The 27,371-nt window shown below is 45.4% G+C and overlaps 1 protein-coding gene and 1 non-coding gene across 2 annotated transcripts in view; one reads left to right on the top strand and one right to left on the bottom strand.

Moving 5' to 3' along the window:
- The window catches only part of HIPK2 (homeodomain interacting protein kinase 2), a 169,311-nt gene that overhangs the window by 119,434 nt on the left and 22,506 nt on the right, over window positions 1-27,371 (top strand). The window contains exons 3-10 of the mRNA XM_044920289.1: window positions 1,139-1,262; window positions 1,530-1,649; window positions 3,481-3,567; window positions 5,205-5,389; window positions 10,309-10,471; window positions 14,398-14,524; window positions 15,431-15,552; window positions 24,552-24,694. Coding sequence (XP_044776224.1) covers window positions 1,139-1,262; window positions 1,530-1,649; window positions 3,481-3,567; window positions 5,205-5,389; window positions 10,309-10,471; window positions 14,398-14,524; window positions 15,431-15,552; window positions 24,552-24,694 — 1,071 coding nt within the window. The remainder of the gene's footprint in view (window positions 1-1,138; window positions 1,263-1,529; window positions 1,650-3,480; window positions 3,568-5,204; window positions 5,390-10,308; window positions 10,472-14,397; window positions 14,525-15,430; window positions 15,553-24,551; window positions 24,695-27,371) is intronic.
- Window positions 20,756-20,862, bottom strand: LOC123326413. The gene has a single exon (XR_006541075.1). It is a non-coding gene; the product is annotated as a U6 spliceosomal RNA (small nuclear RNA).

Raw genomic sequence — 27,371 nt, 5'->3', positions numbered from 1 at the left:
CAGCTTGAAGCTCCGAGACAAGGGGAGGTGTTCTGACCACACTCTTGCTCCCTCCTCCTGTGTTAGCTGGGTGAAAATAACCCAGACGGAGTCATCTCCCCGGCTCCCACTGCTCCCGCTCCAGGCTCCTGAAAGGATAGGAGAGTGGCGTCTTCTGGCATTGCTTAATCAAGTGGGAAATTTGCAGAGAAAACAGAGGCAGGGCTAATGCATTTCATTATCAGCAGAGCGCCTTGAGCCACATTTTTTTAAGCTGTGTTCATATCTCATACTTTGAACCAGGTTTTCTCCAAAATGTACCCCTACTTAATCATGACACATTCTTAGAAAAGAAAATGCACTCTGTGGTGTCCTTGGTTTTTGTTACTAACTACATGTGAAAATTTCCCTTTGAATTTAGGTGGTTTCCTTCGGAAGCTCCAGCACGTAATCTTGTCTATCACGTGAAGGGACATAATCCTACAGTCAGGAATGGGTTTATAATGGAGTTCTGACTGGTACCCAGACTATGGATTCAGGAACAGGGTTCTATAATTATATTAGAGGACTTTTTAGGAGACTAAGTTTTTAGAAGCTGATGATAAAACAAACAAACAAAAAAATAGTCTTTCCTTACAAAAGTGTGATTCAGACTCCTAAGAAGACGGATCATTGGCATTAACGGATTTTGGATTGAATCCCCTTATTCTGGGGTAGAGGCAGCTTGTTTTCTATATTACTGAAAGTAGAGGACCTGTATTTCAGAATTCCTTTGTAAAAAACCAGGCATTCTCTAAAGATTGGTTTCCTGGGTTTTCAATTACAAAAGATAACTCCTGAGTCTCTCTAAAGTGGTTACTAGCTCATCTGGTTAGAGTATAATGGTAATGAAGTCAATGGATGGGGCTCCCTGTAGGTCTATTGTAGACCTACCCTTCATCTCAGCCGGCCATCTGACCACACTGCCTGCTTACGGGGGAGGACCAAGCCCAAGAATGGAGGGATCACTGCCATGCAGTGCAAGAACCACAGGTCCTTTAGAGGGAGGCAGTCATGGCACCCCGGGTTTGAAAGATAGGATTTTATGTAGAGTTCATACAGAAATAGCTGCCTGCACTTCCAAATCGCTAATGATTTCTCTCCCATTCTTCCTTTTCAGGGCCCCTGAGATCATCCTTGGTTTACCATTTTGTGAGGCAATTGATATGTGGTCCCTGGGCTGTGTCATTGCGGAGCTGTTCCTGGGCTGGCCGCTCTATCCCGGAGCTTCCGAGTACGATCAGGTGGGTCCAGGCAGCTCAGGCGTTCATAAGAAGCACTTCCTTTATAACATGACACATGGGTGGGGTTATAGGGTATTTCCTTGTCTCCCAAACCTTGCTTCCCGTAACAGTGCTTTTCTTTCTTTATTCCTCTTTCTTGCCCCTTTTCCTTCTATTACTTCTTTCTTTCCCTATAAAATTGTCATTTTTGTCAAAGGCACTAGAGCCATGAGTACACCATAAGTACGACAGGAAACGGCCTGACCTCCTTCTCATCTTTTCTTGCAGATTCGGTATATTTCACAAACACAGGGTTTGCCAGCTGAATATTTATTAAGCGCAGGGACAAAGACAACTAGGTTTTTCAACCGTGACACAGACTCGCCGTATCCTTTGTGGAGGCTGAAGGTAGGAAGAGCGGCCCCTCCACTCCTCCCCAGTGCCTGACACTCAGGGAAGAAGGGCACCGTCCACTTAGTGGGGGAGATTTTACGATCGGCACGTGGATCCTGGATTTCACTTTGATTCAGCCAGCAGCATGGGAGAGGGGGTGACCATTGTTGATATATGGGATGGATGAATTCGGATGTTCAAAAGCACCACTTTGCTTGGCTTGCTGCCTGCGAAGCTCAAATCCCAACTTCTGGTGGCTAAACTCCTGGGATATAATCCCAGTAAACCATGATGACTTGTTGGGTTTGTGCTGGAGACAGAAATGAACCACCCCCTACCCTCGAGGAGCTCCCAGTCCAAAGGGAACCTGGACGCATGTGGCGAGACCAAGCCCGCACCCCCCACACCCCCACTGTCACAAGTGCCCTGTCCCTGGTAGGAGCAGAGTGTGGGGCCAAGAGGAGGGATCCTTGAATACTGCCTGGGGCAGAGGGTCAGGGAGGAGCATTTGAGCTGGGCCCAAAAAGATGAAGAGGGTCTTCCAGGCAGAGGAAACAGCCTCAGCAGCATGGCATCCTAAGGCTCTAAGGGGGGGGGGTCTGTCTGTCCGAGCCGGCAGGTGGTAAAGCGCGCCATTGCACACCATAAACTCTTGGGTGGTTTTACTTTAACGGAAACATATTTTGCTTTCACTTTGATCTGTGCCTAGTAATTAAAATTAATGTGCTTTCCTGGGAAGGAGAAAATAATGCAAGGCTTAAGTATGTTTTATGTTCATTTTAGGTGTTTCTTTTTTTGCAAGAGAGTAGGTGGGGTTTTTTGTTTGTTGGTTTTGTGTGTGTGTGTGTGTGTGTGTGTGTTTTTTACAGAAACCACAGCCAAATTCTAATATGATTTAATGATAAAGTATGGCCAGTAGTTGCAGATCTAGAAAAGAGATTTGAGAGCTAAGCAAGCACTCTGAGGCTGTTGATGAGAGGGCTGGCATTTGGCAACTGTGAGAGTGAGCAGCTCAAGGTCAGGTCCAGTGAAAAAGAGTTCCGGGGTGGAGAAGGGTGAGGCCAACCAGGGGCAGGGTTCGCTTCTGTGTCTTAGTGAGGAGCCTCAGTCCTCCGTGTCTGGCTGTTCCTGGGATCAGAGCTTGGATCCTAGCAGCTCCAGGTGTGGCATCCTTGAGTGAGATTTTGAGGATCAATTACCTATGATCCATGGATGAGTCCAGAAACCCCTAGTAATTGGAGACAGCAGCTTCCTAGACCAAGGCCGGTGCAGGCACCATATGTGTGTGGCCCAGCCCCAGGAGGACTCTGGGGCCAGCTGCCGCTTCCTGGCCATGCTGCCTTGGCAGACTCCTTAAGCTTGCCATTCCTCTTTCTCCCTCTAGAACACGGGTTGGTCATCGTCCTACCTAGGATGGTTGTGAAGAATACTGAATGAGCTCATGGGCTTTAGAACAGTGCCTGGCAGGCAGTGAGAGCCTCTAGATGAGAGTTTGAGAAATAAAATTTAAATTTATAAAACCATGTGGAAAAGGGCCTCTGCTTCTCCACATGCAGAATCTCACCTTATCCCTTAAACTCGGGGGAGAATGAAGGGTTATCAGGGATGTGGCATATTCTTATTGGAACCCTCTGGGTCTGATTCAGAGTAGGCCCCCAAAGGGTGTTTGTGGGAAGGAAAGAAGAGAGATGAGTTAGTGTGGTGGATGAGCAGGTCACTTTAAGAAGAGTGTCCTCTGAAAGATGGGAAAAAGACCCTCCATGAGAAGCAGAAGGTCCAGGGTTGGAGTCACAGTGACGAAAGAATTCACAAGACCAGTCAATCAGCTTTTGCCTCTTTTGACCAGACACCAGATGACCATGAAGCAGAGACGGGGATTAAGTCAAAAGAAGCAAGAAAGTACATTTTCAACTGTTTAGATGACATGGCCCAGGTAAGCCCCATGGGTGAGTATGCAATGTTGTTAGCCCTTTACAAACCAAGCACAGCAAGACCTCTGCGTAGTATAAGATGGCGGGTAGAAATTCACGTTACTCAACTGCAGTGGTTGACCTTGACCTTGAACAGTGATATGCCACTCCTAGTAAGAATACCATTGGGTTGGTGAAACATTTTCAAAACCTTACACCAGCTCTTTAAAAATAGCTTCAGTTTATTGGTTCCCATTTGTAAAAAAAAAAAAAAAAAGCACTGGCCAATCTTAGTGATGTTTTCATGAGAGGAATTCAAGCTCATTAGCACATTTGAGTCTCATGCCCATGAGTCAGTGTATTAATTCCCTCAGGCTGCTGAAAGAAGGTACTACAAACTGGGTGGCTTAAGACAGCAAACATTTATTCTCTCACAGTTCAAGAGGCTAGCAGTTTGGCATTAAAGTACCATCAAGGCCATGCCGCCTCTAAAGGCTCTAGAAAGAAACTGTCCCGTGCCTCAGTCCTCATGTCTGCTGGCCCCTGGCAGTCCTCTGTGCTCCCTGATGTGTAGCTACATCACCCCGACCTCTTCATCCTTCTTCATTCAGCCTTTATTCCTGGGTTTCCTCTTGCCTGTGCACCCAGACCTCCCTCTTATTTCCCTATAAAGACACCAGTCATTGGTTTGGTACCCACCCGACTCCCTTATGACCTCATTTCAACTTGGTTGACATCTGCATAGACCCTGTTTCCAAATAAGGTCACATTCACAGGTACTGAGCATTAGGACTTAAACATATCTTTTGCCGCCACACAACTCAACCCACTTTAGTCAGTCTCTCTCAGCTCACTGGTGGGACTACAGGCTCTCACCTTTGTGCCCAGAGAAAATTCTAGAACTTTAGCTATTTTTAGTGTAAAGACGAGTCTAAAATCAGGACAACCCAAAGAGAGTTTTTCTTAAAAGCAATGAGAAGTAAAGCTATAGACCAATAAACACTCAGCACACTTCTTACTGAAGGTGAGTGTAACCAAAAATCATGACTCTGAGTAAAGGATACTTGTCGGTTGATTAGAAGCTTAGATTGTCTGAGAAAACTGAAATTGCTTTCCGGAGCTTGCCTTGGAAAATAATAGAAAGCACCGCAAAACAAGTCTTTCAAAAGCTGTCTTAAGCTTGCTCTTGGAAGAAAAATCCTATGCTCAGATATCCTACTCGTCTTGGCCAGAGGTAAGCCCCGTGAATACGGGGCCTAAATTAATTCTGGCCCTAACTCAGTGCATTGCCAGAGGACACAAACATTATAGACGGAAGAAGAGGTCACATCAGCTTCTGCAGGTTAAATAAAGAACCCTTTTTTGCATTTCATTTTTTACTACTTGCTTGTAGTTACTGTTTTTCAATTGTGATAAAATATGCATAGCATAAAACTGACCGTTTTGACCATTTTGAAGTATCTAATTCAGTAGTATCAAATACATTCACATTGTTATGCAACCAATGTCCAGAAGTCTTTCCATCTTGTGCTTATTTTCAATGAGGTGTGATATGAGGTACATTTCAGCTTAACTGATGGAAGCAGGAGCAGAGAATAAGGGAAGTAGGGGGAGATGGGGCACATTGGGGTTTTGGTAACCTGTCCCGATTTCCCTCCAGGTGAACATGACAACAGATTTGGAAGGGAGTGACATGTTAGTGGAGAAGGCAGACCGGCGGGAGTTCATCGACCTGTTAAAGAAGATGCTGACCATAGATGCTGATAAGAGAATCACTCCAATTGAAACCCTGAACCACCCCTTTGTCACCATGACACACCTACTCGATTTTCCCCACAGTACACAGTAGGTGTCTTACTCGATGCTTTTTACCAGAGGTCAGCAAACGTTTTCTTTAAAGTCCCAGATAGTAAATATTTTGGGCTTTGCGGCCATATAGTAGTTCTGTCATTATAGGCTGAGAAAAGGTGGCAGCCAGATTGGGCAGCCCGGGGCCACACTGCTTTACACCGAAAAGGAGGGAATGGTGGAGCGTGGGAGCGCGCGAGGCAGGATGAACCGGCCCCTGGGACCTGTGCATAAAGGGAGTGCTCAGAATGGCAGCATTTATGAAGCAAAGCCACTCAGTGCCAAAGCTCACTCCCAGAACCATTCTGGAGTGGCCTCTGTCTGGTCGGGATCCGGGCTTGTTCCTTCGGTCATCCATCCATTCAGCAGGCTGTGTGCCATGCCACATGCAGGTACAGTGTGGGGCAGAGCAGATGGGGGGCCCCCGCCCACTGGGGCTTCCAGCCTATAGGTGAGGGAAAGGCACCAAACAGGTGACCCCCCAAAGAAGCTGGCTGTTATCAGGGAAAGTAGGCTGCCATCGGGGCAGGGCAGGGCGCCCCCAAGGAAGGACCGCCGAAGGAGGAGCAACAGGGAACCAGGGACAAGGCCGGCAAGGGCAGGAAGGGTGCTGCCTGCGTGGGGACTCCCAGCATGGGCGGCACAGGGTGGGAGCTGGGGTTCCAGGGGGGAGAAGAGGCCTCGGGGTGAGCCAGGCAGGGCCCCGTGTTAAAGATTTGGGTCTTCATCCTAAGAGCAGTGGAAATCACGGAGGGACTCCTGAGCAAGGGATGGCTGGTTAGAGTTGATTTAACAAACACCTACCTGCTGCTCCATCAAGTCAGAGGGGCTGGGAGGCCAAGTGCCCGTCAAGGTCGGCGATGTGAAAGTTGTGGGTGGCCCAAGAGCTGTTTGGGGGGAAGCCCCAGCAGGTTGCAGGACTGAGGGGAGGGGAGAGAGAAATAGGAGTGACTAGAGGGGCCCAAGGGGGCTCTTCTGATATAAAGAGACTGGAACAGTTCAACATGCTGGCAGGAAGTGTGTGTGGTGAGCGAGGGATTGAAGAGAAGGATCCGGAAGTTCCCTGAGACGGCGGGAGGGGCCTGGATTGTGAGGCCATTGTTACGGGGGGGGGGGGGGGGGGGGGGGGGAAGTACATGGGTGTCAGCAGGCACGCTGGCTGGATGAGGGAAGTTGAGGATGTTCTTCAGGCAGCTCCTGTCTTCTTTTGTTGAGAGCCAGGTGGTTGGTGGCTGAAGAAGCGTAGGAAAGCCTGGGTAGTCGGGGTAGGAGGCGGCAGAGCAAACTCACCAGAGCCTTAGGGGATAGCTGCGGAGCACGGAGTTTGGACATGAATAGTGGGGAGGGTAACCGGACCCCCAGGTGAGGGTCTGGAGAGAACTGACGGTTAGTTGGGGTCACCCCAGTTGGAGCTTTGCCAGGCTGCTAAGAGGAGAAGACAAACTGAGAGACTAAGGACAGTGGCGGTAGAGTGGTCAGAATCCAGGAGGATGGCTATGGGAGGCCTAGCTGTGAGAGGGAAAGGAGGCGAAGAAGGAGGGGCCAGAAGGGCTGAGCGGGCTGATCCCCTCAAAGACTGGTGATTTTAGGAACCGCCGAAAGAGCCAGAGGGGCGAAGGTGCGGCCGGGAGATGCGATGCTTGCATTTGCAGTGTGGGGAAGTGGAGCGGTTGCGGTTGGTCGTGAGTGGGTGGCTAGAAATGACAACAGGCCACCAGGACGAGAAGTAGCTGAGAAGCCGGAGCACCTGCCAGCCGGAGCCTCCCCTGGTGGGCAGGGCATGGGGCATAGTGGAGGACAGGCCTCAGTGGTGGACGGGGAGAGGTGGTGGCAGAATGGGAGGAGTGTGCGTTTGCGGAGGCTGAGGAAACAAAGCACACCGAGGGCCTGACTGGCTTAAACAGCAGAACTTTATTTTCTTACATTTCTAGAAGACCGAGACCAAACACCAAGATCAAGGTGTTCGGCAGCATTGGTTTCTTCTAAGGCTACTCTGCCTGGCTTGTAGATGGCCATCTCCTCCCTCGTCCTCACATGGTCCTCCTGTACACCTCTGTGTCCTGATTTCCTCCTCCTCATAGGGAACTGGATGAGGGCCCACCCTGAGGGCCTCATTTCACCTCTTTAAAGATCCTGTCTCCAAATGCAGTCCCATTCTGAAGTAGTGGGGCTGAGACTTCAACATAGGGATTGGGGGCACAATTCAGCCCATAACAGAGGGTAATGCGAGATAGCACTTCAGCCTCTCAACCTCGAGGTTCTTGGGGTGTGAAAGAATAAATAGTCCCATCCCCAGTGGTGTGTGGGGAGAAAAGTGTGCTCAAGAGAGCGCCAGATTTTAGTTCGGGTTAGGAGGACATAGGGATGCATGAAGAGGCTGAGCATAAGAGATATCTGCACATCCTGGCTGGTCCTGCCATGACCAGACTGGGCCTCGTCCCAAGGCTGGACTTGACCCTCTCCGAGCTGCAAGAAATGAGTGGGTGGTACCCTCATTACCTCCTCTAATTTCAGTGCTGGTCCTTATCAGTTGACACTGAGTAAGTCAGATCACATTGCAACAACCAGTGTTTCCTTGGTTTGCCAGTACAAAGAAGGAACTCGGACCCCTCCCTAGCAAACTCATTCTGAGATTTGTCCTGTTTCTGGGGTGGTAGGGGTAAGTCAAGACATCAGTCTGTACAACAGAAGGAAGGCACACTTGGTGATTTACTGGATAGGGCTCCCGTGAGATCAGTCTTTTTATATTCAGGGGTGAAGCGAGACAGCTGTGAAACAGCATGGCAGGAGATGGAGTCGTGCTCTCCAGAAGGCTCCCGTCAGCCATCTGCACAGTCGATGAGACAGTCACCCACATAAAGTCAGGGGCCCCTGCCTGTCTCTGGGTCCTGTGAAGGAAGCAGCAATACAATGCTTCATTGTACTTGGTGAAAGACCAGGCTTGGAGACCATGAGCATCAGCTTCAGATTCAGAATGTGATGTAGGTCCAAGAGGATCCCTGGCAATACAGAATTCAGAAAATGGGCTCCAGAAGGAAAAACAGGTCTTTGAGCAGACCTAACCTTACCTGAGAGTAGGCCTAACCCGTCGGGGGCCCTAGAACTGGCCGGAAGACCATGAGAACTACAGGGCAAGAAGGAACCTCCAGCCCACACTGCTGAAGACCTCCCCACCCTTGGGGCTGGGCCAGAGCTGCCCCAACATCTAGATTAACAGGTGAAAGGGACCCCACCCATTTCTCCATACCAGGGTACTAGTGCACAAATTCCTTAAAGACCATTCTCACAGAATTAACCCGAAGTGCAAGTGCTTGCCTGCCTTCGTGAAACTCAAAACTCAGACCACTTCAGCTAGAAAATTCATAGTCTAAAAGCTTTGGGTTGAATTGTCACAAAACCATAGAATGCTTTAAATACATTCCAAAAAGAAAACAAAACCCATCATTTTATTCTTTCAGCTTCCATGTGAAAGCACCAACAGTTTGCTTGGTACTCAGTAGATGCTCAAAGCATGTTGGCATTACCAGCATTACCAATACTTTTAGCTCTTAGTTACCATAGAATAGGTTTTCCTTTCTCTGCAGGGTCAACAATCAGTTAACTGTTTATTTCTTGTGCATCGTGTGGCCATTCTAAGTAGTCATTAACTCAGAAAGAAAGGATTCTCTGAGCATGTCTAAGTTCGGAACATCGTTCATGGAAAGGATGTTTGGGGATAGCCCACAAACACCCGGTTGGCCCAGAATCTAGCATATCCACAGTATACATTTGTAATCTTAAAGTAGTAGAAAATTAACATTTTATTTATAGTCAGTATTACACTACTTATAATTAAAATAAGTATTTAAAATTGAAATTTAAATGCTGTTTCACTATTCTGAATATTAGCAGTTGAGGCAAAGTAAGTTTAATGAGAAGACAAGTGAATGAGAAACAATGTATAAATTCTGAAGGACACTCTATGGTGGATTTTCAAGAACTCAGTGGTTGAGGCCACTGAGGCTTTCCTTTTCCTCCATGCTGATGTCAGCAACATTTTTATACTTCCGTTTCCTAACTAGGGTTTTAGTTTGATTCACAGATGCAATGGAGGAAGAAAAAGAGGGAGAGAATTTTTATTTCATGTAACCTGGCAAGAATGAGAAAAGCAAAAGGGAGGATGAATCAGGAGGTTAAAGAGGATATACATGCGCACGTGAAGACTGCTAAGTAATTAGCTCTTCACCTTGGCAGATGACTTGTCTGTCCTCTCTAAAACTTCATCTTTACTTGTAAAACAGGGCAACAGTCCTCTCTCCCTCTTGTGGTTGTTGTAGGACTGAGTGAAGGAGTGCTTGCAAACACCTTCCACAGTTCTCAATCAGTGTTAACCACGATTATTAATTATTACTAGTATTATTCCCATTACATGTGCAATTCCAGTGGGGACAAAGAGTGGCGACGGGTACAAGGTACTGGGTTGGCTGATTCCTTGGCCGTCCCGTAGATGGCGCCAGTGCCCCAGAAGCGCAAGGAGTTGTCTTTGGTAAGACAGAGGCAGGTCAGAAGCTGCTGTTTCTTGTTCCCAGTCAGAGAAACCACCTTGAAAGCCAAGAATGAGCAGTGAGGTTGGTTCAGCAGATCAGGGATATGAGGAAAATACAGCGAGAGCCGTCACGTCTCTTGTGCTATGGAGAACCTTTAGCCATCCTGGATGGGGGATGGGGCGTAAGGCAGTGGGGGCGGTTCATCTGAATAAAGGTGACTCTTGCAAACGCAGACTTTGCATGAGAAATCCAGGAAAGTAGACCTAAAGTTAAAGTTTCCCCGGTTGTCTTACTACATTAACATTTCTCTCCCATTCTGTCTGTTTTCTCCCCTTTATCCCACATTACCTTCCTCTCTTTCCCTCATGCCTCTGCCTTCTGCATGAACAGCGTCAAATCATGTTTCCAGAACATGGAGATTTGCAAGCGTCGGGTGAATATGTATGACACGGTGAACCAGAGCAAAACCCCTTTCATCACACATGTGGCCCCCAGCACGTCCACCAACCTGACCATGACCTTCAACAACCAGCTGAACACTGTCCACAACCAGGTGAATGGGGAGCAAAGGGGAAGGCGGGCAGGGCTGACGGTGAGCATCAAGAATTGTATTTTCCCCCCAAACCTAGTCAGGAGATCAGATTCTTCCAGTATCATACACAATATCATACACAAAATTCCTCTACTATGTAAGAAAGTGTTTACTTCCAAACTTACTTCCTTTGAGAGACCTAGGCACTCTGTACGGACTGCTGGTCCCATGGCAAGGTTCCAGAAAGGACTGTCTTGGGATGCTTTTTCTGAGATGGCACCTTAGTGTTTCCTTCTGTCCCAACGTGGGAATGATGTAAACCTCCCGCTCTAATGCTTTTATTTATGTCTGACACCTGCCTGGTAAAGAATTCGAGCGCAGGAAGGGACGCTGGCAGTCACGCAGGGCAGACCCCGTCCCCGTGTCCCTGCACTGCTGGGTCCACATGATCTCCTCTCGGGACAGATAAAACCTGTCCTTTCTCCAAGTCACAGGGAAAATCAGTTCATCAGTCTGTCACCAGAATCCTAGCAGCCGGAACCAGAAGGGACCAGGAAAATAAGGTTTTCTTCCCACACATTTCCAGCTTTTTACAAAAAATTAGTAGAACCCCACACCTCACGCCTTATTTAAAATAGGAATGAGACCCAGGAACCATTTACTGAGTGAATACTCTCTAAATCCTAGTCCAGGCTGCCTCTGGTATCTAAGAAAGAGACTTGTACTTTTATTCCCAAATTCCAGTCTTCCCACTTCCCCCAAAGAACTAACTGTCCCTAGATATTTTTTTCAGCCTTCCGATCAAATCTGCAGTGGTCACAACACTCCTGTGTGTGTCTGCACACACTGCTCCAGAGGACAGGAGTGTCTGTTCTAATTCTGAAACACAGATACCTCCGCCTTGCCCTCCACACTCTTCTGACAGGTCCCTTCCTGGCACTGAAGAGACACTGGCCTCAGCTACCAGCACCCCCCCCCCCCCCCGTCTCCTCCTCCCCTCCCCCACCTCCCTGGTCTCTAGGCCAGGCCTGCAGCGCACAGAGTTGCTGACGCTGAGCTTTTCTTCCCTGCTCTCTTTCCCCCTGCCTATATCCAGGGGAGGCCACATGGAATCTGCCACCCCCAGGGGCCATTGATTTTCTTAAGACTCTCCTTAGGGGGGGGCGCCTGGGTGGCTCAGTTAAGCGACTGCCTTCAGCTCAGGTCATGATCTCAGGGCCTGGGATTGAGCCCTGCATCAGGCTCTCTGCTCAGCAGGAGGCCTGCTTCTCCCTCTCCCACTCCCCGCTGTCTCTCTCTCTGTCAAATAATAAATAAAATCTTAAAAAAAAAAGACTCTCCTTAGGGGGAAGAGCTAATGCTAAGACCTGGCGTCCAAAGAAACAAACGGTCCCTCCCAGGGCCAGGCCCAATGCTCAGGCTAAGGTATCCAAGCCAGACATAATGAGCTCCTTGACAAAATACCACCATGGTTTTGTCCTTCATCACCAGAACCCCATCACATCGGCTGGCAGAAGGGGGTTTGTTTTAAGATTTTATTTGAGAGAGAAAACGAGTCAGCAGGGGAAGGAGCATAGAGAGAGGGACAAGCAGATTCCACGCTGAGGGTGGAGCCTGACGCGGGGCTCTGTCTCATAACCCCAAGATCACGACCTGAGCCCAAACCAAGAGTCTGACACTTAACCGCCTGAGCCACGCAGGTGCCTCCAGATGGGTTAATATAACTGAGAAGTTTATTTAAATTGATGGTGTTGGGGGTTTCAGTGCGGAGCACAGGGGACCCAGGCGAGACCTTGAAGCACAGAGGCTTGGAGGGAATGCTGTGGGTCAAAGATTTATGTGAGTCAGCAGGGCCTGCACTCACAGCATGCTCGCCAGCAGTGAGTAGACTCTCTGGCTGGTGCCATGAGCACAGAGAGCAGAGGGAGATAAATTTGGAAGGGAAAATTGGCCAAACCGTGGGAAAGGAATGCCAGACCAAAGTGCGTATATAGTGTTCATGAGACAGTAATTGGAGATTTGGGGGCAGAGGTGGTGACAGGCACAAAGTAGTCTTTTGGAAAGAATGTTCTAGCCTCAGCCCCAAGAAGAATTGGAAGGGGGGAGAGTGAAGACCAGAACTTCACTAAACAGAGCCCAGCACCAGGGGAGAGACCCTCAGCTAAAGAGGTAGCGATTGAAGAGTCAGGTCCCAGGGATGATTTGAAGGAGGCAGCCGCAGGAGGTGGAATGGTCGAATACCCGAGTGGAAATCTGGAGGATATTGGTCCCCAAGGAGGGAAATGTGTATGGGGAGGAGCCTCCAGGACAGGTGGGGCCCCAGAGAGAACAGAGAGGAAACACAACGCATGTCATCGGTAACAAAACACAGATGCTCCCACATGCGCATCACACATGCATTCCCAGTCACGCTACCTGGAGGCCCAAAACAGCCACTTATTGTGACAATACATATCTTAAAATCCAAACATGTATGCTACGTAATGTAGTGATTACTTTCAAACAAATTAATTTGCTTTGCACATAAATTCAACATAAAATCTAAGTATTAAAAAAAAGCATGTAAAATGAGATTTTATCCTTTTTATCAAATTTGACATATATATGTACCTTTCTTAAAATCCTGTTTCTACATGTGTCCAAGATACCCTTGTGGCTCTTGCCTCCTTATCCTTCAGTCCACGGAACCTCTAGCGGCAAAACTTGTAAACAACGTTGAATTCGAAGACACGGTGACCCCCTCCCCCTATCTTGTGCAGTATCAGTGTGAAGAAGGCTAAATGGGGCAAAGCCAGAGGATTCCCAATTCAGAACTGAGTTTCCTTGCTTCCCAGGGAAGCTCATTCTCAAATGATGTCTCTTTCCAAGAGAGACAGGAGAGAGGACATAATTTCAGAGTTACTCAACTCCTCTCAAAATTCTCCTGACCCACTGGCATCTCTCCTGTCTGGCCTCCAGCCTTCAGAGCTGAACACCAGCGTACGATTGCCCCAAACTCAAACAAGAAAGCCCAGACTGTGTGTCCCTCTCCCTGGCTATCTTTGGTATAGCGTGTTAATTTGTAGTAGTGGGCTCTGCAGCCATCCGAGGGGATCTGTAAACAGTACTCCCCTTAGGCCTGAGCAGAAGGGCCCCCTTCCAAAGCCTACCTCAGCCTTCCTCCGTGTGTGTGTGCTTCCTTGCCAAACTCTGGGTACCTGGGCCCCGGTGCCTGCAGAGGCCTCCTCCTGGCTTCAACCTCCTGAGTATGGACTGTGCCACGAGGCCCAAGGGAAGAGGAGTGTAAACAGAGCTTGGACGTGTGGGCTGGCAGGTCCGCATATGTGCACCCAAAGCCCCTGAGTTGTGGGATGGAGCTGGGGCAGGAAGAGAAGGCAGACAGGAGGTCAGCTCTCGCCTCCTCCCCCGCCCTCCCATTCCCCGCCCCGTCACCATGTTCCAGTGCAGAACCCAAGGAATCCAAGAGTCTTAAACTCAAACCTGGCCTTCCAGGTAGTTGTGAAGTGTATTTACCAAAGTGGAAGGGCAGAACATAAATAGTTTCTGGCCCGATTTTTAACTTCGCTGTTTTTAGACCTACATTATGCAAGCTTCCGTTTGCCCTCTCATCCAGGCCCCACAAATGCTAGGACTTGGCCTTAGTGTGAGCACCGAAGGTGATTCTATTGTGGCGGCAGGTGCCTGCTTTTCCCTGAGACTCAACTGTGTCTCCACTCCCCTCCGTTTTTGCTTTTTTGCTCTTGGTTTTTATTCGTTTGCTCTTCTTTTGAGTTCATTTATTTGCTTTAGACTCGTGGCTCCCAACATACCACCTCCCTCATTTTTTATGTTTGTTTATTTTTGTTTAATCCCCATCATTCCTTTAGGCTCCCACCTCCACCAGTGCCACTCTTTCCTTAGCCAATCCCGAAGTCTCCATACTAAACTACCAATCTGCACTCTACCAGCCCTCAGCGGCATCCATGGCCGCAGTGGCCCAGCGGAGCATGCCCCTGCAGACGGGAACAGCCCAGATCTGTGCCCGGCCCGACCCCTTCCAGCAAGCTCTCATCGTGTGTCCACCCGGCTTCCAAGGTAAGGATGAGCAGACGCAGCCCCTCACCTGCTTCTTCCCGGACGACCTCTGGGGCACTGGTACCCGTGGTTTTCCCACATCACTGAACTTGAGGACCCCTCTCCTGCTCTGGCCAGCCTAGAAACAACAGGACTTAAGCCTCAGCACCAAGTTGTTTTTCTCCCCACCTGCTGGTGTTTTTGTCCCTGGCCAGCTGTCTGGAAATGAGCGTGTTGTTTGTGCTCCTATTGTTAGGCTGATGTCAGCTTACATTTCCTCCAATGAAATATCCTCCCAGCGGGTTATCTGTAGAGAGTTGCCGCTCTGCCAGCCAATGCAGTCTCCGGTTCTCATGAAAAATACAAATCTGCCTGAAAAGTACCTCCCAGGCCAGTCCCCCAAATGATTCTTTAGCCACACACCCCAACACTCTTCTCCTGAAAGTTCTAAGAAGCCAGAGTTGACTGTGTACGAGGTTACCGTGTATTCGGAAAGCTCAAGTATTTGTTTCCACAAACCCCACGGTGTAAGCCTGTGTGTGGCTGCTCAGGTTCAGAGTCGGTGCAATTCCAGTGGATTCAGATGCTCTTCCCGACACCCCTGACTTTGACATACCACAAGTGTATTTTCATGTTAGAAGCCATTTTTCTGCTGTGATTTGTCGGCATAACTGTTCCACTTTAGGCTTTTACAGACTCCTTAATTTGACCTTCTAGTCTCTGAAAAGGTTCGAAGTTGGTTTTTTGTGGTTTTTAAAATTTTAAGTTAGAAACTAAAGGGGAGACTTGCAAAGGACCAGGTGATAGCCAGCAGGGACTGGAGTGAAGGGGAGATGAGACCTGACCAGCTGGCCAGGAGGGTTCTCCGCATCCAGCAGTTTCTGACCCCCCAACAACCCCTCTCTCCCTTGCCCGGGTCTGGAATAGGGTTGCAGGCCTCGCCTTCTAAGCACGCTGGCTATTCCGTGCGAATGGAGAATGCCGTGCCTATCGTCACTCAAGCCCCAGGAGCGCAGCCTCTTCAGATCCAACCAGGTCTGCTTGCCCAGGTAATTCTTTCTTTATCATTACTGGTATTGCCATTATCCGGGTTAGTGTTGTTCACAAAAGAGATAGATCCCTGCTAATTCCCTCCTTGGCAATGAGTTAGGTGCTTCGACTCATTAGAATAGATCAGTAATATTCTGAATGATCCCCAGGTGAATCACCTTCCTACGTATCTTGCTTATAATTCCACAAAGAACTTTAGACACAGGAAGAGTCTGGGGAAATTATTATTACTATTGTAGCTTTATAATGCAAATTAATATGGGAGACATAGGTTTTAATCCTAATATTGCTAATAACTTTGTGACCTAAGGCAAGTCAGTTAACATTTGTTTGCCTCGAATTTCTTTCTTATAAAAGAGAAATGATTTTTTTAGAGCCAAAAGGAACCTTGGAGATTATCTCCTTATTTCATAAGGAGTTGAAAAACCAGATCACCGAAGCTGTGATTTGGAACCTTCCTTATCTGTTCACATAGGTAACTCCGAAGGTAGAATGAGAACACAGAGGTGAAAGTGGTTGAAAATGTGTAAAATGTTGTGGAAATTTAAGGTAACAGAGTGAGGCAATGATAACAGTAATCAGTCTTCAATGGCACTTGAACAAATATATCATCATTATGCCAGACACTTCATAGTTGTTAATTGATTTAATCCCTACAACAGCACCATAAGTAAGGTATCTGTCTCCAGGTGACAAATAGGGAAAACAGGCACAATCCCTGGCTCAGAGTCCCATGGCAATCAGGTGACAGAACCAGACGCAAACCCTTCTACAGAATTGTTTCCATTGCTGGGCGGCAAGGACAGCTTAACCTAAATGTTGTTAATTTAGAAGCACATTAATTTGTAAATAAGGTAGGTTCCCAAAGCCTTTTTTCAAAGTGCTCCTACAGACACTTTATTTATGGTATCTTCTGTTGAACAGAAGTGTTTGGTTTTATTTTTAATGTACTGAAATTGCATAGGTCTGTTTGGGCTCTCTACTTTATTGGCCTTTCTAATGTTCTGCTGTCTTCACTGTTACAACTAACACATGTCTTGCTCTCTGGTAGGGAAAGCCCCGTTCCCATTTCGTCCTTCCAGTTCTTCAAAATTTCCTTGTCTAGCCTCGTCCCTTCACTTTCCATATGAATTTAACCATAACTCTTACAAACAAAACAATCACTGACTCCGAGTCACACAGCAGTTAGCAATTATCGCTTCAAAACAAAATGCCCTGAAGTGTATTTACTGGACTTAAGTTAAATTTTATGTTTACCTGAGGAAAAACTGGCATCCTTACAGTATTCAGTCATTTCATGCACGAACACAGCATAACTGTATATTTATCTTTTACTCTATTCATTAAAGGTTTCCTTTGTTGGAATAGTTCCTAAATATTTTGCAGGTTTTGTTGCTATTAATAATTTTATTAATTTTCTTTTCCAATTGTTTTTGGTTTCTAGGACTAAACCTGTTTGGTCTACTGAGTTTGTTATCTAGCAGTCCTTTTTTTTTTTTTTTAATTTGAGAGAGGGTGCGTGTGCGCATGTGTGCACACGAGCAGGGGGAGGGGCAGAGGGACATGGAGAAGGAAACTCCCTGCTGACCGGGGAGCCCGACATGGGGCTCAATCCCAGGACCCTGAGATCATGACCGGAGCTACCCCGGGGCCCCTATCTAGCAGTCCTTCTAACCTCTGAGTAGTTCTGGTTGTTTCTGTGAATTCCTGTGGGTTTCTTACGGGGACTACCTTCTTACTAGCTTTGTTTCTTCCTTTGCAATCCTTATGCCACTGTGGTGCCAGCACCTCAAAACAATGTTCACAACAGTGTGGACGCTGGACATTCCTAAGTGGTACCTAACTTTACAGGAAATTCTTCTGTTTGCCCTATTCTGTTTGCTAACAATATTTGATAGAAACTTCATCAAGCTTGCTAATTTTTTAATGGACTTATATCACATGTTCTTTCTGCATCTATTAAAATACTCGTGTGTTTTTTGTTCATTCATCTGCTAACGTGACAAGTTACATTAACAGGTTTTTAATGTTAAACTATCCTTGTATTTCTGAGATGAGCTTTATTTGATCACGTGTGTTTGATACACATTTATGCTTTTCAGTACGGGATTGGTTGTAAATATTGTGGTTAGTGTTTTTGCATCTATGTTCAGAAGTGAGAAATGGCCTATAATTTCTCTCGCTTATAGAATCCTTATCTAATTTGAGCATCGAGGTCATCCCAGTCTCATTAATATGTCGGATATTATTACCCTCTTCTTCTGTGTTCTGGAACAACTTATTTAAGGTGGATATTTATCATTCTTCGTCTCTGTTCTGAAGTCCAAAATGATATTGCAGTGACCACTGACACCAGCTTCTGATGGCACACCAAGTTGTGTTGCTGAAAGTTTATAAACAGAGAACCTTCCATATTTAAAGTAGGCCTACTTCTACCTCTCTCACTGGCCCTCATAGCTTCCTTTTGCTCACATAGTTTGGTAGGAGGGAGTTTGGAAAAGGCCAAGAAAGATCAAGCACACTCCAGGGGCCAGCTATCTTATTCATACTTTCTCTGATTGGCAGAAATCCAGACCAGCCTCCCAGTGCTCCTCTGTGGGCCAAAACCTAGAGAACTCACACATACTTACAAATTTTTTGTTTGTTTGCCCACTTAACCCTGGCAAGCCAGAAATCATTTCTGAAAGAAACAATAATTAGCATTCTTATTAGCTAACCTAGACATTCTTCACTATTCACTTTGGGGAAAACCAGCTCAGCATTTCTGAATTTGTTTGTCCTTTAATCATAGCAGGGAAGAGCTTTACCTTTGCCTACTTGAAAGAGTCCCTAGAGTGCTGTAAATCTCCAAGTGGATTTAACCTAAAGCTGTAATTGGAATAGGGAACAAAAAATACGTGCGCAAAGAATTCAGTCACTACAGTGTTTATGACAGGAAACTACTAGAAGCAATTTGAATGTTCATCAGTAGATTTGTTAATAAATTGATGTGTGTACATAAAATGGAGCACCATATAGCCATTAAAAAAGGACATGGTAGGGGTGCCTGGGTGGCTCAGTTGGTTAAGCATCTGCCTTCGGCTCAGGTCATGATCCCGGAATTCAGGGATCGAGCCCCACGTTGGGCTCCCCGCTCAGCGGGGAGTCTGCTTCTCCCTCTGCCCTTCAGCCTGCTCATGCTCTCTCTCAAATAAAATCTTAAAAAAAAAGAAAGGACACGGTAGACCAGTGTGTCTTGACATGCAAAGATTTCTTATATTAGGTTAAAAAAAACTCCTGCACTATCCAGTGTCACCGTGTGTCTTTCTGTCCATTGGTTGTTTTCTTTCTCTGTCACTTAATCCATGCCAGTATGTTAGCCTATAAAGGTGGAGCTCTCTCCTAGATATTTTTAACTGGTGCCTTCAAAGGATGAAAGTAAGCTAACTTATAAAACTAGTTTGGTGGCTATAAAAAAGCAATAACTAAACATTTAAACTAGTGCCTTCATTTTTCTCTGGGTAAATTTCTAGGTATCAGGGAGAGGCATTCCAAATATTATTCTTTAAGTATATCCAAAGAGTGGGTATCACTCTTTTTACAAATATTTAAATCTTTCCAAGGATTGTATTTGTGGAAGTTTAGAGACAGAGTCTTTTGAGTCCATTCCTCCTGTTTGTTTGCTTTGCCTTTTCCTCCCCCACCTTCCAGCAGCATCTCACATCCTTCAAAGGGAAACCGTCTCTCTGGGGTGCCCCAAGGGTGTGTGCACAGAAGGCCGGAGTGAAATCACACCCTCTTGTGTCCTGGTCTGGGAGTGGTCTTCACAGACTGTCTTACCAGTACAGACTTGTTGGTACTGCCCAGAGGGGATTGGCACCTCTGTCCTCCCAGGCCTCAAGCCAGAGCACCTTAACCACCATCAGAAATTGTGAATGAGCGGGTAAAGGTAGAGAGGTGGGAAATACAGTGCTCAAATGAGACAGTATTGAATTTATCTCACTTTTCAAATGCCAGGGCCCCAAACCCCCTTTGACTAGGAAGGCTGGAATAGAAATTCAGAGCTCCCTCCCACCCACACCGCCAAGATGTGGAGATCCGTGAAAGACTGCAGCCTTTCACGAAGAAGGTGCCTTCTTCTAGCCAATCAAGTCGTATCACCTGAATCCCTTTAAATGCTTCCCTAAGGACAAACAGTTGGCTGGAACTTCTTAAACTGTCTAAAATACAAAACTTCAGTACTTCTCACTTAAAACCTCCTCTGGTAACATTTTCAGCAACCAGTCTGTCCAACCTTTCTGTCTTGCTCTCTGCTTCTGTCTTGCTTGGTGCCTGAATTGTTAATGAATAAGGAAAACTTTTCCATGCTACTTTTATGCATTTACCACGAGTCCCTGATCCTCAATAGAGCCATCATTTCTGTGTACCCTCTCCATAAAGAAAGGCAGTATGCTGGCTAAGAGCATGGGCTCTGGGATTTGATTGCCTACAGGTCAGAGGCCAGTCCCACCACTTACCAGCTATATGACTTTAAGGAAGTTATTTTTGAATTTAATTTTTTTTTCAAAATAACACATATACCTAATTTTTAAAGTTAAATGAGTCCATGAACTTACAAGAAAATAGTAGTCTCCTGCTCTATCCCATCCCCAATTTCCAGTCCCCCAAAATAACTTTTAACTGTTTTGTTTCGTTATTTAACTTCAAGTTTCTAAATAACATGTTTAAACTACTTTTTACTGATATTTCCACTTTGGAATTTCCATCTTACTGTGGAGGATGAAGACTTAGCCCCCAAACCCACCCCATCCCCACAGCACCTGCCCAATCATGTGCTCTCCCTCTCTCTCTCATTCACTCTCTTCCTTTCTCCCATTCCTCCCATGGAAGTTTCTTATTCAACCACTTTGCATTATTTACATAATTATTTTCTTCAGTATTATATACTTTTCTCAGCTGAGCCTCATAATATATTGTGATTCTATTCCTTACCTATGCAACTTGTTTTTCCTGGAGTTAATGGTGGTTTCATTTCTTCATTGGGTTAGTTTCCTCTCTTAAGACTCTCCTTGTCCATGGTGGTCTGAAATTTCGTGACTATACGCTTCCTCATGGGTCTTTTTTCATACATTGTCTTGGACACTGTTTGCCCTTGTAGTCTAAAAGTGTGTCTTTTATTTTTTAAGTTTTCCCCCTCCATTTTCTCTTTTTCTTCTTCTTTCTTTCAATATGGAACGCTTCGTGAATGTGCATGTCATCCTTGTGCAGGGGCCACACTGGTCTTCTCTGTATTGCTCCAATATTAGTGTATGTGCTACCAAAGCCAGCATTTTCGTTTCCTCTTTGTGAAATTCTTATTAATTGGGTGTTAGTGCTTCTGAATTAATCTGATTTTCATCTTCTTTCCCAATTCCTCTTATATTCTATCTGCACTTCTTTCCAAGAGATTTTCTCAACTTTCATAAAAAAAAAATCTTCTATGGGAGCGCCTGGGTGGCTCAGATGGCTGGGCGTCTGCCTTCAGCTCAGGTCATGATCCCGGGGTCCTGGGATCGAGCCCCACGTCGGGCTCCCTGCTCAGCGGGGAGCCTGCTTCTCCCTCTCCCTCTGCCTTTCCCCCTGCTCATGCTCTCTCTCTCTATCTCTGTGTCTCAAATGAATAAATAAAATATTTTTTTTTAAAAATCTATGGAATTAACTTCTGTTAAAGTTCTCATTTCTAAGGGTTCTTTCTTATTTCTCTATATAGATATGGACATGTAGATATATATTCCTGTATATGATCTTGTTTTATATATATGTATACGTGTGTGTGTGTGTGTATATATAATTCTTTTTAACTCTGTGAAGACAGTTTAAGTTTTTGGAAATTTTCTTCTGATTTCTACACTGTTTTTGTTTCCTCTGAGTTTTTTTGTTTTAGACTCATGTTAGAAGCTTCCTTCTGGTTATCCTTGGCTGTTCATTCATATCTAAGACTGAAGCACTAAAAGACTAATTTGAAAGCTACAGGAGGCAAAGGACTATTGAATGCAGGCTTCTCTCTAGTCCAATAAGGAGTGAACCCAGCATTTTCATTGGCAGATTCCCTGATCCTCAAATGTATCTGTAGGTTTTTCTCTTGGACTAGCCAGTTTTCCTAGATAGAATCCTCCAGCCTCCTACTTTGGTGGGGCATGGGAAGGGAGGGTATAAGCGTACATACCAGGGTCTGCAAACTGAAAGGTAAAGGAATCTCACAGACTTGACCTTAGATTCCCCAGTCTTCTAACTCAGTAATTACCCTTCTATTTTCCAGTTTCCAAGATTTTGTCAACTGTTGTTGTCTTTGTCCTTGTGGATCTCTATGTTTTTTTATTCCTTTGCAATCATTTCAGTTGGGTTTAGAGAAAGAGAGCAATAAATGTTTAATTTACTACATTTCTGGGCAGGTTATTTAGCCTCTCGGTAGTTCAGTTTATCCATCTGAGAAATGTGGAGAAATAACAGTCCTTACCTCACAGAACTGGTGTTAAGATGAAGTCAGAAACTTGAGGTGCCTGGGTGGTTCCATTGGTTGAGTGTCCAACTCTTGATTTCAGCTCAGGTCATGATCTCACGGTCATGGGATCGAGCCCCGCGTTTGGCTCTGCACTCAGCGCAGAGTCTGCTTCCCTCTCCTGTTCTTGTCCTCATAAATAAATAAATATAGATAGATAGATAGATAGATAGATAGAAATAAATAAATAAATATAACAACAAAAATAGATGAAGTCAGAAACCTATCTGTGGTCTTAGCTCTGTGCTTGGCACACAGTATGCATCAAGAAGTATTAGCTCTAGGGGCGCCTGGGTGGCTCAGTTGTTAAGCGTCTGCCTTCGGCTCAGGTCATGATCCCAGGGTCCTGGGATCGAGCCCCGCATTGGGCTCCCTGCTCAGAGGGAAGCCTGCTTCTCCCTCTCCCACTCCCCCTGCTTGTGTTCTCTCTCTTGCTGTGTGTGTGTCTCTCTGTCTGTCAAAATAAATAAATAAAATCTTTAAAAAAAAGAAAGAAAGAACGAATTAGCTCTAGGGGCGCCTGGGTGGCCAGTCAGTTAAGCGTATACCTTCGGCTCAGGTCATGATCCCAGGGTCCTGGGATCGAGCCCCACATTGGGCTCCCAGTTCAGCCAGGAGCCTGCTTCTCCCTCTCTCTCTGCCCCTCCCCTGCTTGTGCATGCTCTCTCTCATTTTCTCTCTCAAATGAATAAATAGAATTAAAAAAAAAAGTATTGGGCACCTGGGTGGCTCAGTTGGTTAAGTGACTGCCTTCGGCTCAGGTCATGATCCTGGAGTTCTGGGATCGAGTTCCACATCGGACTCCCTGTTCAGCAGGGAGTCTGCTTCTCCCTCTGACCCTAGCCCCTCTCATGTTCTCTCTATCTCATTCTCTCTCTCAAATAAATAAAGAAAATCTTTTTAAAAATAAATTAAAAAGTATTAGCTCTAATCTTATAAATTATAAAACAATAAAGTATAAGTTATAGAAGTGTATACAAGTAATTATACAAGGGTGAAGTGTCATCTTACATGAGCTGAACATGTCATTCAGTGAGAGGGGTCAAAAATAGCCTTTACCATATCTCTAAGTATAAATCTTACTGCCAACAAAACTATTACTCATTTAACTTTCTGAGTTCGTAATTGTTTTAATCAATTAAATTATTTTTCTGCTGGGTCTGAATTCAGTAAACTTGAAATATAGTTAACTATAATGAATTGCCTTGGTAGAACTGCTTCTTTCATTTTATCAACAAACATTTATTAAGCACTTACTGTATAAACTGTGGTCCCTACGCTGTTTGCCTGTATCAGAACAGATCAGTAAGCAAACAGGCAATGTAAAAAAGGTATGAGAGACCTCACTGGCCTTATCTGCACCATGAAAAGGTTGGACCAGGTGAACCATCCACTCAGATCTAAAATGTGGCTGAATCATTCTGTATACATCACTGTTTGTTAAGCTTTGACCAAGTTTGTGATTCATTTCCAAAAGTGCTTGTTTGTACAGATGAGCCAAAACACACATATTAAAGATGCAGTTTGTGGACCACTATATTAAAGAAATTACCCAATGTTAGTGATATCCAGCCCAATGGAAAGAACAACATGTAACTGAATCTTTAAATTCTTGACCTGCCCAAGAAGTATTTTACCTTAGCGGTGTTCCTTTAGGTGTCCAACTTTGGACAACTGTGTTCAGTGTGAATCATTTAATAACCAAAGCAAGCAGAATAATGACTGAAGATATAGAAAGCTCAGAACACCATGCAAACACCTCCCCCCTCCAGTGACTATTTAAGGAAGAATCAGGAAAGTAAGTTCATTTTAGAGTTCCTAGAAAAAGCTTAATATTTATAAAGAATCAAGTGTGACTTTCTAACTACATCTCATTTTGGCTATGATGAATCAGGGTAATTCTCAATGAAGCTTAAGGTCCCAGCTAAGAATTTTACTTCATGCTTGCTTGCTCTCAGATGTGGGCAAGTATCTGGTGATCTCAGAATTATGTTACTTTAGATTCAGAAGATAACACAAGTTGGAGGTCTAGATTCTAATTCATAAACAAAAGGCAAAATAAAGGATATTAGATGGAAAACTCCTGCAGGCAGAGAGTTACCTTTGTGTGGCCCAATGCCTCTATCTCAGGTCTCTTGCACGTAGTTGTGTACCAGAACAAATCAGTAAGTGAACTTTGGGAAACCTTGAGCATTGTTCTTAGAGCAGATTTATAAACAAATCATTTCTTCAACACAAATAAATCCCTTCCATATGACTCTGTGCCCATGTACTTACTATCATCTGTGTAGGTCACCGATATTCATTTATCTCCCCTTAATTTAGTTTTCGAGGCCAAAGATCAGGTCTCCACTTGCAGACCCATCACAGGGTCCAGCAGAGCCCCGGGCCCAGAATCAGGGCTTGACTCATGCAGACAGACTATGTTAATCACTATGTGATTAACAAGCATATTGATGGCACGCGTCCTCTGTTCTACAGCAGGCCTGGCCTAGTGGGACCCAGCAAATCCTGCTTCCCCCGGCATGGCAGCAACTGACCGGAGTGGCCACCCACACGTCCGTGCAGCACGCGACTGTCATTCCCGAGACCATGGCAGGCACCCAGCAGTTGGCCGACTGGAGGTAAGTAGGAAAGGAGGTGTGTCTGGGACGGGAGGCGTGTCTACTACTCACCCAGAGAGCTGCTGGGTGGGCCTGTGCTGTCAATTCCGTGGTTTAGAAAGAACTTTTTTTTTTTTAAAGATTTTATTTATTTATTTGAGAGAGAGAGAATGAGAGAGAGCAAGCACATGAGAGGGGGGAGGGTCAGAGGGAGAAGCAGACTCCCCGCCGAGCAGGGAGCCCGATGCGGGACTCGATCCAGGGACTCCAGGATCATGACCTGAGCCGAAGGCAGTCGCTTAACCAACTGAGCCACCCAGGCGCCCTAGAAAGAACTTTTTAAATTAAAGGAAGATTATGTGGAATATGACTGCGGTGTAATGAGAATTCATTTTTAAATAAATGTACCAGGACATAAGAAAATCAGCTTTCCTGGGTGCTGGACACTGGGGAGGGTATGTGCTATGGTGAGCGCTGTGAATTGTGTAAGACTGATGAATCACAGACCTGTACCCCTGAAACAAATAATGCATTATATTTTTAAAATTTTTTAAAAATAGTAATATATAATTTGTAATAGCAAAATTTAGGAGCTATTAACATGCATTGACATTAGAATTTATTATTGATAATTATAATACCCAAGAATATATTTATAAGCATATACTAAAATAAATTCTAAATTGATAATGTTTAAAAAAAAAAAAAGAAAATCAGCTTTCATTACCTTATGGTCAGTTGCCATTGTCGACCCCAAATTCAGTTACATCATTTAATCACCCATATAATTCACGGACTTGCCTCCGGATGAGTTTTGGTTTGTTTCTCAGAATTAAATTCCACTCCCGGAAAACAAAGATGTGGCAGGAATGAAAGAATGCAGAAGGGAGTCCCTGAGGCTCGTAAGCAATTCTAGAAAGTGTTCTCAAGGTGTTTGGAGACATGGGCACATTGGAGTTGTAGCCGACCTCCCAGGGGAGAGCTTGACAGAATGGGGCTTTATTTGGACTGGTAAACTCTGGCATGTTTGCTGAATGTGTCTCTTCAGTTAATAGTCATATCTGCTAGATCAAAGTCCATTTTCCACAGACCCCAGAGGCCCACCGCTGACAGCCACCGGCACACCATACCCCCTGTATCTGTTTCCAGCACCCCACTAGTCCTACTCACTGGCTTTCTCACCAACACCTTGCTCTGCTGTTTTTATGGCCACTTTCCACTTTTCCTTGTACTCTCCGCCCACTCCATCCCAACACCACCACGTGCCCCTCACCAGGGGCAGAGCCAAATGACAATCCCCAAGTTGCGTCCAGCTTCCCATAGCCCTCCCGGCTTTGTCAGCCCAAACATCAGGGCATCCCTCTCTACCTTCTGACAGTCTCCATACCAACCATAGAGCCTCCCTTAAGTTCCTTTCCTGATCTAAAAGGCTACTGTGAATGAAGAGCTCTCAGTACAACAAAGAGGGGTGGAGATAGAAGCCCCCAGGCAAGCCTCAAATTGCAGCTTCCTCTATTCCTCCATTTAATTTTCTGACTCCTAGAAACAAGAGAGGACACAGGCTCTTTCCTGCAGGCCCACTCATTTCCCACTGACAACACCCGCCAAGTCCACCCCCACTCACTGGAAACACTTTCAAAGCAGTGGATTCAATTCTGGTTCTTCATGACCTGGGGCAAGTTACCTAACCGTTATGAGCCTCAGTTTCTTCTTCAGTAAAGTAGGGATAAAAATGCCTACCTCATAGAATTGCTGGGAGGTTTAAATTAAGATAAAATACAAAGCACTTGACCTGTATTTATCATGTATTATACTAGCACCTGGTACATGACAGGCAATAAATAAATCTGTTATCTTCCCTCCTCTCCCCTCCTCCCCCCCCATTCACGCTGGCTCATGCTCTGGGAGACTGCCTTCCCTCTCCAGCTCATTAGGAACAGCAACCAAGTGGAAAAGCTGTCTGACCAATTGGTTTTTTCTCCCCCGTTTTTCTCTTAAAAGACCACACATATATGCTGTACTACTTTTTTCCTGTCTCTTTCAGCATTTACAGCTCATTTAATTTCAACAAAACTCACATACTCACTCATACAGATTTTCCTTTGCCTCCTCCCTCCTCAGCTCTTACCTGGTTACCACAGAAAACACTTAAAGCTGACACTTTCTTTCCAGTCTCTTCTCCATTTCATGTGTGGGCCAAAGAACATCCATAATCATGGCTAATAAACAAAAGAGAAGTACTGATGCTAGACTTGTATCAAAAGAATGCCACGTCTGTAGAAGAAACAGCAGCTAAAAAGTCAAGAAGCCATAACATCAGTTTCTAAAAGTAAATGTCAAAAAATGCTATCAAAATCGCTACAAAAGTGTCTACTTTTTTTTCATTCATCCTTTTCCCCAAGTTGCAAAGATGATTTTTATATTTTTAAAAATTCAGATAAATTCTAATTTTATTAGGTGCTAAATGGGCTTTTATGGGCAAGTCTCTGGATTAATCACTTTTAATAGATCTGTGGGAAAACAAGCCTTTGAGCGCCACACAACCCAGATCATAAGAACTCTTGAAAGATAACCCACTTTCAGGAAAATGGCTGCCAATAGTACTTCTATCAACATGTGTCTGACTCTTACTAATTCTACACACATCTAGTCAACCTTCAGTTAATCTAATTGTTCATTCAACAAGCATGTAATTAAT

The sequence above is a fragment of the Neomonachus schauinslandi genome, chromosome 12, assembly GCF_002201575.2.
Source record: "Neomonachus schauinslandi chromosome 12, ASM220157v2, whole genome shotgun sequence".
In the NCBI taxonomy this organism is placed as follows: domain Eukaryota; kingdom Metazoa; phylum Chordata; class Mammalia; order Carnivora; family Phocidae; genus Neomonachus; species Neomonachus schauinslandi.
This window is presented reverse-complemented; position numbering and strand designations above follow the sequence as displayed.